Source organism: Brassica napus, chromosome A2, assembly GCF_020379485.1.
Source record: "Brassica napus cultivar Da-Ae chromosome A2, Da-Ae, whole genome shotgun sequence".
NCBI classification, from domain to species: domain Eukaryota; kingdom Viridiplantae; phylum Streptophyta; class Magnoliopsida; order Brassicales; family Brassicaceae; genus Brassica; species Brassica napus.
The window spans coordinates 14,980,773-14,994,748 of record NC_063435.1 but is presented as its reverse complement, the minus strand read 5'-3'; the positions used below and the strand labels follow the sequence as shown (position 1 = coordinate 14,994,748).

The following is a 13,976-nucleotide window of genomic DNA, read 5'->3' as shown; positions in this document are numbered from 1 at the left end:
CACCATACAAGTAGTAAAACATTCGACCAGCTTGCAAAGGTGATCAACAAGACAGTACGAGATCAGATCACTTCTACCAAGTATCCCACCAACCCGAGACTACATGGACTGATGAATAGATGGTTTGCTGCTCATATTTAATAGTCTAAAAGTTCCATTAGATTTCAGTTTATGAACTCTTTATAGCTGTACATATATTCTTTGAGTTGATCAATAAATTTAATATTTCATTAAAAAAAATTGTTCTAGGTTCAGTCGTGTTTAAAACCTTCACATTTCGTTTTGCATATTTCAAAAATATAGGTCCTCCTGTTTGATTATAGTGTAGCTTTTACAATTGTTGTAAATAGATGGTTGACCATCTCTGTAATGACCCAATTTCTGGCCCAACGAATTTAGCCTGCCAAGGCCCAAGTGAGACCGACGAGAATAAATGATTGTATCGAACTGGTTTTGTTTTTGGACAATTCTCTTTATTTTCTATTTCATACTTTCGATTTTATGTTATTAACGATAATTGCGAATAAGACTTTATTGTATTATAGTTGACTTTATAATGATGTGGAAATTTGTTAAATATATATAAGCCATCTTTTATAATATCAGTGGAGATTTCTGGAGACTATTATTTATTATATTATTTTGGAAAAACGCGGGAACTCGGTTTAATTTGATATTTTACTGTAACTAACACGCCATTCTCGAGAGTCAAAATACTGGGATGGTAATTTGTTGGGACTCAGTTTTAATCGGTTTTAGATGATTTTCAAAATATTTATGGGGATTTGGGTATTTAAAAATAAAAATAAATAACACCTTTGTTTTCGGTATTACTCCTTTAAGCGTTGGTATCCGGGTTCGGCAGAAGTTAACCTATTTGCTTTCCTTTCAGATGCCGTCAAAGAGAAGAGCCACCGTATTCAGACCGCCAGAGATGCTAGAGAGGCTGTAGATGAGCATGTGCAGCACGTGGTTTCGCAGCCCGCAGCTCCAATGATTGATCAGGATGCCTTGAGGCAGATGGTACATGATGCAGCTAGACATGCCGTGCATGAGGCGGTCCAACAGATTGCCCAGGAGGCAGCTAGGCAAGCTACCCAGGAGGGCATCCGATAGATGGCTGCAGTTCAACAAGGTCAACAGTATCCGCAAGTTCCCATTAAGTCGGTTCCATGAGTTTTTCAGTCTCCCCCACCGCCACCAGTTTTCCCAATGCAATCGCCAGAGTGTGATGAGCATTTGGGGGGGGGGGGGGGGTACAGTGGATGCTACAGTTGCTCATGATTGAAAGGATACACTGATTCAATGCCTGAAAACTATCAAGTGCTTTGATGTTATTCTGGATAGCACAAAGGAATGGAATCATCAACATGATCATGGAGAGCTTGTAGCTGTTGAAGAACCTACAACTGAAGAGTGTTTGAGCCGAAATAAAGTGGCTATCATCATAGACACTTTGATCTACAAGCAAGCTACTCTACATTCAAGCTGATCATCATCTAGGTAAGTAGCTTGTGTGTACTCTTTTTTTCCTTGATTGGTTTTGTCCCACTGGGTTTTCAAATCAAGGTTTTTAATGAGGCCACAAGTTGCTTCTCTTACCTCCTAGATGATTGATCTCGGTCTGTCCACATGGAGACCTTATGTTATGTAATATTTCTAAGTTTTATGTTATGTTTTTATTTTCGAAAAATCTAGTCAAGTGTGTGTGTTTCCAAGAGGAGCTTATGTCTTTATTCCTCTTGTATTTACGAGATGATGTGCATGTATATAGGCTTCTCTCTATTTATATGTTTCGAAATCTAGAAAAGAAAGTAACCCATGTTTTATTCAAAACCATTGTTTTCTCTCTTCTTGCCTTGTCGAGATTGTGATGTCTAGTGTGTAATATCCAGTCTGCTGGTGCGTAATATCCATCATCTAAGCGCTTTAGTTTGGTGTGTAATATCCGATCTATTGCCTAGGAGTATCAAGAGACCTTTCCGCAGCCTCTTGTGTCACCATTCGATCCACTGCTTTTGTGAAACTTGAGTCTTTTGATTCGTTTCTGCAAAGGATTATCCCATACTATCCAAAGAGCATCCTAGGAGCGCGTCATGCTCACTATGGCTCTGCCTTAATATCATTAAACTATATATGCATGGAGATGCAACATTATGGTGGGATGGAGTACGATCGATTCATCATGGGCGGCAAGCTGATATATGAAGATTTTCTCCATACGTTCGACAAGAAGTATTTTCCCAGGGAAGCTTTGCATCAGATGAAGAATGCTTTTGAGCATTTGAGGCAGGGTACTAGGACAGTAAGGAAGTACGGGCTGGAGTTTAGCTTACTCTGCAGGTTTTCCGGTAGTGCTATAGATGAGGAGGATTTGATCATGAAGTTCTTAGATGGGATGCATGCGGAACTTTGCGGCAGATGCAGCATGGTCTCTTACGCAAGCTTAGAGGATCTGGTGGAGAAGGTCGTTAAGGATACATGTATGGCCGAGGAGCTAAGTTCCTCAAGGTAATTCAGCCTAAGACATGATGGACTTCAGGGTCAGAGAGGAGGACTTGGTATCAATCAAACGTCAAGTGTAATACTTGTGTAAGGATGCGGCATAAAAGTAGGAGTTTTTGGAGTAGGCCATTAGGTGCCCAGGTTGCAGCACCAGTCGCGGCAGAAGCACCAGTATAGGCAGCTAGGAACTGCTATGGTTGTAACTAGTCGGGTCATATCTTCAGAGATTTCCCAAGGAGGGCAACATGGCACTTCCATCACCACTCAAGCGTCTAGCCACCGCTACACGTGTGTTTGCGGTAGGAGATCCTCAGAGAGCTAAGCCGTTAGTGGGTATGCATTTTTATCATACTCATTAGTGTTTGAGTATTTCGGTTTCATGGTTATCATGTCTGGTTAGTAAAACTCGTGTATGATTGGTTTTGGTTAGGGTGAGTCAGCTCACAATTATTTGACACATGAGCTTCTCACAACTTTTTGAGTCCGCATTTGGCCAAGTCTTGGTCCTTTCAGGGTGTTTTCGAACCAAAGGTTAAGCAGATTCAGACTGGTGGCACAAAGAGATTGGGAGAATATGAGATTCATCTCGATCTACCAGTTATGTGATCTCACTCAAATTACCCTAAGGAGTGAATTACTCTCTCAAATAAGAGGTTCAGTTGTAGTACTTAGGGATCGAATCCACGAGGATCTAGAAAATATAATAAATCTAATCAGAGTGATTAAGCTAGGTTGATTATGATTAAATGTAAAAAGCAGGTTTGTGAGCAAGGCAGTTGCTCGATTGATTTGATTGGGTTTTTGGTGCTTTAGATGAAATAGCTAGACTTAAGGTTTCTATTCAGGTAATCAGGATTATAATCCTACAGATGTCTAACAAGTTATATGCATGATATTATAGAGCTCAAACACTTATAAACAAACCGATCGGCGTTCGCTTTCTAGGTTTGTCTATTGACCATATATAAGTGTCGACCGATGATTCTAGAGGAATATCAATCGATTCATTTGTTGTACCGTCGATCAATTATTCTATAGGAATATTGATCGATGCGTTCTTAGTCAAGCTTTACGTGCCGGTTGAATTATGCTCACTAGACTTCCTAGATCACCTTTCGCCTTACTCTAGCAATCCTAGCTCAATTATGACGGATTCAAGGTGAAATGCAAGTGATGACTTGAGTCTAAAACTCCTAGGGCAAGTTCTAGCTAGCTAAACTAGAAACATGCATTAATGACAATCCTAATGATGAATATCACAACTTAGCAATATATAGTTGGGGCTATCCCTCATATTTAAACCCTAAACCTAACAATAGAATTACTCAAACATGGCTAAGCAATTTATAACATCAATTAGGTATAAAAATTATATAGATAAATAGATAGATATTAATGGAGTTCCAATCAAAAATATCTTTGGATCTTCTCTCCAACTCTACTAAAATCCTAGAAAACCTTTGCTGTGAAAATAATAAAACTAGAAAACACACTTTTCCTCTAACATGTTGACAAGCTATAAATATTAGGTTAAAACTTCTCCGGGGTAATCTTGTAAATTGGTGAAGTCTTGTGCTCTTAGTCGGCTTGGACCAAAACGGGCTTCTGTGCGTTTCGACGTTGATCGATGTCACAGGATGTGCGTCGATCGATTATTGTCTCTGAATGTCTACTATTGGTCTTGCTCGATGGTCAGATCGAATGTTTTCTCCAATTATCTCCAAAATGCTCCAAAATCATCACTTTCTTCCAAATCACTCATGATCCTATAAATATACTAAATAGACTCTAAAACATAATAATTAGTTATTAAAACACTTATAAGCAATGGCTAAAATGGATAGGAGATAGGCAAGAAGCAAGAGAAAAGAGAAGAGAATGAAAGAGCATCTACAGAAGGTTGAGGAGAAGCAAAGGGAGATCCGATCAAGAATCTCAGACGATTTCTTCTTCTTTGGACTATGGGTTTCATCTCTTATACACACAGGTTCATTAAGCTTAAGTCTTTAGCTTATTGTTACGTTGTCTCTAGGTGAATAGAGAAACGCAAATATTGTTGTGTAGGAAGCTCTTATATACACTTGATACTAGTGAATCGTTGAGAGTGCCGTCCTCTCCCCAGATCTACCGACAGAGAACTGGGTAACCAAATATTGTGTGTCTTTAACATCTCAGACAAAACTAGAAGTGTGCTAAGGTTAATTAGTCAAGTGAGATAAACTGATTAATTGGTTAAGAATTTCTCAACAAGTGGTATCAGAGCATCAGGTTCAACATAGAAAGATTACAGTTTCAGTTTCTGATCTGCTAGTGGTGCTTGGCTGCCCAGGTTCGGGGTTTCAGGTTCAGAATTTGGAGTTGTTTAAGGAGGTTGGGGTTTATTGGTCTGGGTGTTCAGCTTTAGCAGCGGATAGTCTTGAGTCATGGAACCAGCTCAAGGTAAATTTGAGGTGGAGAAGTTTGACGGTCAAGTAGACTTTGGATTATGAAAGTTTAAAATACTTATGCGGCTTGAGTTTCAGGGTTTGGATTTAGTTCTTAAAGAAGAAGAATCCAGTAGTTCTATTAAAGGAAAAGAAAAGGAAGGTGAGGTCATAGAAGCTAGGAATTCTCCGGTTGATCCGCTGAAAAAGGAGAAGGATAAGAGAGCAAAAAATCTTATATTCTCTTCTCCTAGCAACATGATCTTACGGAAGGTTATGAAGGAGACAACAGCTCTAGGAGTTTGGAAGGCTTTGGAAAGGGATTATTAAACTAAACCCTTACCTAACCGGATTTACCTGAAGCAGAAGTTTGCCAGCTTTAAGATTGAAGAGCACAAAAGCATAGAGGAGAATCTTGATGTGTTTCAGAAACTGGTAGACGATTTGGTAAGTTTGAACATTTATGTGAGTGATGAAGACCAAGCCATTCAGGTCCTCTCTAGTGTCCTAAGTTAGTTTGACTCACTGGTTCACACACTTAAATATGGTAGTGGGAAGGAAACACTGATTCTGAATGAAGAAACCAGTTTTGCATATGCCAAGGAAGTCAAGCTAAAGAAAAATAGGCTCATTGGTAAAGATAAGTCTAGCGCAGAAGGTTTGGTTGTGGCCAGGGGTAGACCTGAGAAAAAGAGTTTTGGTCAGTGGAGTGGAAGATCAAAGAGTAGAGATTCAAGGTCTAAATCTAGACTGCAAATGTTGCTTAGGAAAAGGAGTTTCCTATGATCTTGACAACAAGTGAAAAAGACCACAAGAGTGAGTGGGTCATGGATTCTGGTTGTAAATTCTACATTACACTAGATAGAGATGCTTTATTTGATTTCAAGGAGTTTGAAGGTGGAAAAGTATTGATGAGAAACAATACCTTCAGTGAAGTGAAAGGTATGGGCAAGCTGAAGATCATAAACTCAGAAGGAGCTACGGTGATCTTGACCGATGTGAGATACATGCCAACCATGAGCAGGAATCTCATCTCTTATGGCCAGTTAGAAAAGAGTGGTTGCAAGTATGAAGGAGAAAGACTTCATAGGTACTTTCTACAAGAATGGTCAGAAGGTGATTTCTGGGAAATATCAAAATGGGTTGTATTATTTACAGGGATCGGTGGTGAAGGGAGAAACATCTGTAGTCAGAGCTGATGTGAACTTGACAAACATATGGCACTCAAGGTTAAGACACATGAGTCTTAAGAACATGAATCTTCTGGTCAAAGAAGGTTATCTAGATTCAAAGAAAGTCCACACACTAGATTTCTGTGAGGAATGTGTATTTGGAAAGTCCCACAAGCAAAGCTTTCCAGAGGGCAATCACATTACAAAGGGTATTCTTGAATACATTCACAGTGATCTATGGGGCTCGGTTTCAAACGAGCCAAGTCTGTATGGATGTGGATACTTTCTTACATTCATTGATGATTACTCAAGGAAGGTCTGGATCATATTCTTATTGAGTAAAGATGAAGTGTTTGGGAATTTTTCCGAGTGGAAGGTACTTGTGGAAAATGAAACAAAAAAGAAGATAAAGTGTCCAAGGACAGATAATTGATTAGAGTTCTGCAACAATCTGATGGATAAGCTTTTTCAAGACTTAGGGATTAAACGACATAGGACTTGCGTTTATACTCCGCAACAGAATGGGGTGTCTGAGAGGATGAATATGACAATATTGGATAAGGTCAGGCGTATGTTGGCAAAAACATGAATGGAGAAGAAGTTCTGAGCTGAGGCAGCGTCGACTGTGATTTATCTGATAAACAGGTCTCCTAGTGCATCTTTGGGATTTCAGATTCCAGAGGAAGTGTGGCAATGGTCAAAGGTTGATTACAGTCATCTCAGGCGGTTTGGTTGTGTTGCTTATGTACACAGAACATAGGACAAGTTAGGTCTAAGAGCTGTTAAGGGATTCTTCGTTGGTTACCCACATGGTACTAAAGGTTACAGGGTGTGGTTATCGGAAGAGGAAAGATGTACTATAAACAAGAATGTAGTCTTTTATGAAGAAAAACTGTATAAAGATCAAGGTCAGATGGAAGAGACTAATTCTAAGAAAAAGAAGAAAGTCACTTTTAGCATTGATCTGATTCAAGGACCAACTACAAGTGCTTCAGTTCATGAGTCTACCGGTCAAGGTGGAGAAGCTTAAGGAAGTGGGGATTCTACTGGTCAAGGTGGAAATGCTTCAAAAAGTTCAGAATCAGAAATTGAATCAGAAGAGGAAGAGGAAGATGAGGATTTAGCGTATGCGGTCGGTTTAGTCAGTAGGTTCATGGAAAATCCAGGGAGATGTCATTGGGTTGCGGTTAGATGGATCTTGAGATATCTGAAGGGATCTTCAGATGTTTGTCTCACTTTTACAAAATCTGAGAAGTTTGAGATTGAGGAATTTTGTGACTCAGATTACTCTGCAGATCTTGACAGAAAAAGGTCAATATCTGGTTATGTCTTCAAGGTTGGTGATAACACTTTTAGTTGGAGGTATACTCTTCAGCATGTTGTGGGTCTTTCAACTACTGAGGCTGAGTACATGGCACTCACTGAGAGAATCATACCATAACGCAATTTCATATGCCCTTGGGCTAGAGAGAAGAAACATCATGCCCTTGGGCTCGAGAAAAGAAACATCACATCTCACACTATTTTCACGTTTTACTATGCGGTTGGAGTTGACCTTAAACCATCATCATTGCCAGACTTTAGAAAAATCTCTCATAGAAAAAAATGATTTTTAATGAGAAAACTCTTCTATAATCTTAAAAAGAGATTCAATAAACACATATTTATTAGATAAGCGTATAATTTACTAAAAAAATATTATTACAATATTATGTTTAAAAAAATATGTAATCTCTCATCAATTATATTTTTTTGCAGAGGAAAGAGCAAATTATTATAAGCCTAGAATATAATTTTATTAAAAAGTGAATTAAAAACCCCAGATTAGTACAACTTTATTATAAGCTTGTAATTACATAATCTAGCTAGGAGTACGACCATCAATATCAAATCTTTTTCACATAAATCAATCACAAAATATATTAATAATTAATTAGTAAATCTAAACATTTTGAAAGATTTATATCAAAATCTTTGAGATATTTTTTAATCAGTTTTAATTAAGTAAATATAATTTAAATTCACTGAATTTTTTCAATAATACGAATGTTCCGATTATAAGAAATTCGTATAATAGAAAGTAAAGATGAAGTGTTTACAAAAATCATAAAGAAAGTAAAGATGTATTTATGTCATGGTCAATGGTGGTGACTATAACACCATAATGAATATTTCCAAAAAAGATCAAGAAAGAAACCCCGCCTTAGTTCCTAAGCTGCAAAAGAAAAAAAAAGAGACCGCCTTAGTTTCTAAGTTGCTACAGTTTCCACCAACAAACAATAAACAAGTCTATCCATGTGGGAATACTCCTTTTGTCAACGTTGAGGAAAATACAAAACATTATCCTCGAATCGTTTGTTAGTTTGGTGCGCTTTGTGTTGTCTGCTTCAAGTGTTTAGACCCACATATAAGTATAACAAAGAACGTGTCATTTTATTATTTTAACAAAAATATTATTTAATGTGTGTATAAATAAGCAAATAAACTTTATTTCTTCTCTTCACTTAACTACTAGTTCAAGTTGCATAAAATGGAGAATAATCTGGTGGGATATAGATTTAGTCCTACGGGGGAGGAACTGATCAACCATTACCTCAAGAACAAGATTCTTGGTAAGTCATGGCTCGTCGACCATGCCATTAGCGAGGTTAACATCTGTCGTTACGAACCATGGTTTTTGCCTTGTAAGTTCATTTCTCTCAGTCCCTCTTTCATCATCGATCATTTATTAATTTCTTCATTGGTTGCAGCATTATCGAAGCTCGAATCGAAGGATCTTGTATGGTACTTCTTCTCTCCCAAGGAGTACACGTCTGCGAAGAAGAATGTAACGAAGAGAACTACACCTTCTGGGTATTGGAAAGCTACTGGTGTTGATAGAAAAATCAAGGATAGGAGAGGAAATGGTGTTGAGATTGGTATTAAGAAGACGCTTGTGTACTATGAAGGTAGGGTTCCTAATGGAGTTTGGACTCCTTGGGTCTTGCACGAGTATCACATCACTTCCTTGCCTCTTAATCAGGTAACACTTCCTCAAGAGTTTTTATTTATTTGTTTCTCCCAAAAGTTGGATTTGCTATCTCAACTATTTTTTCGTTTGTTTTATTTCAGTTTTTATTTTTATGTAGTCTTTCTTTTGTGGAAATCGGTTTTGATTCAATTTTTGTCTCATCTTTTTGATGAGGCTTTAATTCCCCTGTGATGTTACTACTACCTCAATTTAAGATTATATGTATTAGTTGAATTTCTAATTTAGTCATGATCTTCTAATATGAATATATTAAATTTGAGGTTTTTTCAACTCAAAACTAATTGACAAAAACTAAATTTATTGTTTTTTATATGTCACTTCGTTATTTGTGCAAGTCCAAAAATATTTCACTAGTAAAATATGGGTTTCAGATCCAAAAAAAAAATGAAATATGGGATTTGATTCATCTGTCTCTAAGCTAGTTTTTGGCTGTGATTTCTCTTGTATTGGATGCCACCTTAAGCTCAATTTGGGATTTAATTATGTATTAGTTGAATTGGGATTGTGGTTCATTTTTCTTTGATTTTCTTCTAGTTATGATCTTCTTAATATATATATGTATAGATATATGTAAATATGAATTTTGGAGTTATCACTTATCATTGACAATAAGTGGATTAACCTATAATTTTTATATATTACTTTATTATTTTCCTTTTTTGTCAACTACTTCATTGTTTCCAACTAGTGATCTAGGATTTTCCTTCTTTCACAAAATATGGAGTTTGGTTATAGTCTCTGGACTACTTGTTTGACACTGATTTCCCTTGTTTTGGATGCTATCTTTAGCTCAATTTGATGGTTAAAGGGTTACAGAAGTTGTGCCCAGTTGTCTTGAGTGATTTGTATTCAATTTTGTCTTGCTTCCAAAGAACTTATATGTGTGTAACTTTGTTATTTGCGTCAGAGGACCTATGTTATATGCCAAGTAATGTACAAGGGTGATGACGGAGACAGTTTGTATGGTAATAGCTCGAATGAACCAAGTAGCTCTATGGTGTCTGATTCCAATCCTGTCAAATTCATTAACACATCACCTGAGGTGCATCTAGCTTCTCACAATGATTTTTATTTATTCATTACTATCATTAACCCGTTTCTTGACATGTTCAGGTTGAGCAGCAAGGTCAAGAAGATGGTATGTCTATGTATGACTTATTAATCCCACTGAACCAACAAGTGGATCTCTCTCCTTATGATGTGTTCAATCCAAATAAGAGTTTCACAGACAACAATTACTACCCACAAACTCCTTACGGTGATGATTATTGGAATGGGTTGCTGGATTATAACGGAGGGAATTTCGAAGATGTGTTTCGCAATCAAGAACTCACAATGCGAGAGAACCAAAGCAATCACAGGCCAAAGAGACCTTTGACAGGGATCATTGTTGATGATAGCTGCAGTGATAGCGATGCTGAATCCATATCTGCAACAGTAAAATTATTTGACTTTTTTTCTTAATCAATATTGTAGCATTGATAGGAGTAATCTGTATTCACTGCTTTATGTTCTAATATGACCAGAGTTACCGAGGAACATCAAGTCCAGGTGATAGCGATGGTAGTGTAGACGAGATTCTGTCGTTGAGGAAAGGCTCTTCCAAAGATATAATAACTTCTATTAATAGAAATGCCCGGGAGTCTCGTTTCACACGACGCACCATACCATCAAAACAAGAGGTCTTGAGCTGCTCATTTGTTGATTTTTGGGCTATTTTCTTTAACATTTGATGAATTTTTAAAGGTAATGATGTTGTTGTATACTTTTCAGGTGAAAGAAGGTAAGTCTAAAGCCAATGATGATGCATCCATGGACAAGACATTATCACCTATAATGAAGACAGAGAAGAAGGGCTGGTTTATTACAGAGGAAGCAATACAGAGAAACCACAAGAATGCACCGTATATCTATTTCATGAACATGATCATAGGACTCATCCTCTTGGTGGCTGTCATTGGCAACATCATATGGTTTTATGAAGCCTCAGAAAATGAACCAGCTGATGAAGTTTGATTGCAAGGAGAGGCAAAGCAAATGGATCGAAGCACTCGTTTTTAATTGGATTTTTCTGAAATTTTATTTTATTTTGAATGTGTAATAATATATACTAGGTGGATGCACGCAATTTTGCGGGTTTGAATGTTTTGTAATAGTATATTTATTATTATTTTTCAAATTAAAATGTTTTTTGTCATTATGTGTTTTTTGTTAAATATTATTCTAAGAATGATTTTTTTAAAAGGATAAATACTTTTTGATAATTGTACTAAAATTAGTTATATATAATATTCATGATTCAGTTTTTAATAAAATTACTTAAGTTTTGACGGTATATAATACTGTAACTTTTGAAATATTTTATATAGTTTAGAAATACTTGATTCCTAAAAATTACTTTATGAAGCATTATATATATTATCTAAATAACATATTTAATTACCATAAATTATTTTGTGCAATATATTTAGGTCATTTGAATAATGATAAAACTGGTTTTTGAACTGATTTTCTTACTCATAAAATAAAGACATTTGAAAATCATTAACAAAAAAAATTAATTAAGTGATTTTTCATTAAATATAAAATAAAATTTCAAAATAGATTTTATAACCTCATATCATAATTTAAAAAATATGATAAGCTAAGATAAATAATTTTATAAAGAGAAAAAAACTAGGATAGCACCAAACCAAGTTTTTGTCTCAAACTAGCACTTAAGGCTCAAAGTCACAAAAATAGGTTTCATTAAAGAGGTAAATATACATTTATACCCCTTGAGTTAATTAATCTAAACCTTAGGGTTTAGAGTTAAGGGGTGGGATTTTGGAATTAGGGTTTAAAATTTTATGAATTAAAAAATAAATACTAAAAAATTAAAAATAAAAACTTAAAAACAGTTTCAAAAAGTATTTTTTAATTATAAAAATAAAATTTCAAAAAAAAAATAAAAAACAAATTCGAAAAAAAAAGTTTCAAAAAAAAATTATAAAAAATTTTGAATTTGAAAACATATAATCTGAAACTATGAAAAAAAATTCTTTGTTTCATTTTTTTATTTTTATTTTATTTGTTTTTATTTATTTTTGTTTGTTTATTTAATTTTAAACCAAGAGAATTTGAGATATTTTACCCTTTAATGAATGTCATTTTTGTCACTTTCACCTTCTAGTGTCATTTTTGAGACAAAAACTCAAAAGGTGCTATTATTGACAATTTCCCCTTTATAAATGTATTTATAATTTTTATAAATGATTTATAAAGCTTGTATGAATTTTATTAGACATTAGTAGTTATTATAATACATTACATACAAATATAAGGCTCTATATAAGAATATAAAATAATTATATCAATTTTAATAAAAAATTGTTTCTTATTTTCTGTAGTTTTAAAATATAAAAATTGATCAAACATTATTATTCTTTCTATAGTTTCAACAAATAGTTACTATAAATAATTATTTGTAATATCATGTAAATTTTTGCCAAGTGATATTAACTCTTTATAGACTTATTTTTTGTCTTTTAAATCTAATTAAATATACAAATATAAGGCTTTATATAAGAATATAATATCATTATATCAATTTTAATAAAAAATATTGTTTCTTATTTTATGTAGTTTACAAATATATAAAAAATTGATCAAAAATTATTATTCTTTCTATAGTTTCAACAAATAGTTACCATAAATAATTATTTGTAATATTATGTAGATTTTTGCCAAGGGATATCAACTGTTTATAGACTTATATTTTTCTTTTAAATCTAATTAAAATAATTAAAAATTAAAATTAAAAATTATTGACCATTCAATTTATAACAATTTTTTAAGATTTCATAAATGACCGGCACATAAACAAAAATCTCATAAGTGACTTCTCAATTAATATATAGTAGGGTAGTACGATGAGATTTAAAAAAGATTTTATATATTAATTTATAAGCTCTTATAGATGACTTACAAACTCTTAGAATAATTTAAAATATACAATAAGCGAGGATAAATAATTTGATAATTTTTTTTTATAAATGATTTATTAAAGCATATAATATTGAACTTTAGAAGATGTTAATAATTATTATGATAATTTATACAAAATATAATGCTTTTAAATAAGAATACAAAATCATTATATTGATTTATATAAACTGTTTGTTAGTTATTATTTTATGTATTTTATAAATATAAAAAATGATCAATTTATTTCTCTTTCAACAATTTAAACAATTAGTTACCATAAATCATTATTAGTAATAGTATGTAAATTATTTGGCAAGTGATATTAATTGGTTATAGACTTACCTTTCTTTTTAGATCTAAATAAAATAAATAAAAATTAAAAATCATCGACCAATCAAATTATAACAATTTTGTAAGAGTTCACATATGATTGACATGTAAACAAAAGTCAATAAATTGACTTCTCAATTAATATATAGTAAGATACTTGTGTGTGTGTGTATGTATGAACTTCTATATGTGAAACTCAATTTTTCTTTACCTGTGTATATCTAACAGGTCTTTTCTTGTGACTAAAGTTAAAAGTGAAATTAGCATTTGTAATCTAGATCTAGTGTACAAGAACTGCTACATAGACGTGTAGACAGCACCGGTCTTGACTTTCACAAGGCTAGAAGCAAAATAAGAAAAAATAGGCTGCCACCATGAATCGAACCTAAACCCCTAACTCAATACACTGCTAAGTAAACCACTACACTAAAGATGGTTTACTGAAATAAAGGTTGTATGATTTATATTCTTTTATTTGAGCAATATTACATGTGGAAGAGTCCCAAAAGAATAAGATTTCATGTAGAGATTTTAAGTATTGAAGGTTTT

The 13,976-nt window shown here is 34.1% G+C and overlaps 1 protein-coding gene across 2 annotated transcripts; it reads left to right on the top strand.

Moving 5' to 3' along the window:
* The first annotated feature begins 8,552 nt into the window (after positions 1 to 8,552).
* LOC106423214 (NAC domain-containing protein 69) lies at positions 8,553 to 11,331 on the top strand. Of its 2 annotated transcripts, none has more exons than XM_013864005.3 (6): positions 8,553 to 8,784; positions 8,851 to 9,122; positions 10,039 to 10,173; positions 10,245 to 10,568; positions 10,658 to 10,813; positions 10,905 to 11,331. In XM_013864005.3, the coding sequence occupies exons 1-6, from the start codon at positions 8,631 to 8,633 to the stop codon at positions 11,145 to 11,147; spliced, it is 1,284 nt and encodes a 427-aa protein (XP_013719459.1). In that variant the 5' UTR covers positions 8,553 to 8,630; the 3' UTR covers positions 11,148 to 11,331. The 2 variants fall into 2 exon arrangements, with proteins under 2 accessions (XP_013719459.1, XP_048612357.1); XM_048756400.1 differs by having other exon boundaries at positions 8,616 to 8,712.
* The last annotated feature ends 2,645 nt before the right edge of the window (positions 11,332 to 13,976 follow it).

Bases quoted from the DNA above. Each gene is read 5' to 3' on its own strand.
- LOC106423214 (XM_013864005.3), top strand. From the start codon at position 8,631: ATGGAGAATAATCTGGTGGGATATAGATTTAGTCCTACGGGGGAGGAA. The intron at 9,123-10,038 runs GTAACACTTCCT...TATTTGCGTCAG, and splicing joins CTTCCTTGCCTCTTAATCAG to AGGACCTATGTTATATGCCA. The intron at 10,814-10,904 runs GTCTTGAGCTGC...TATACTTTTCAG, and splicing joins CCATACCATCAAAACAAGAG to GTGAAAGAAGGTAAGTCTAA.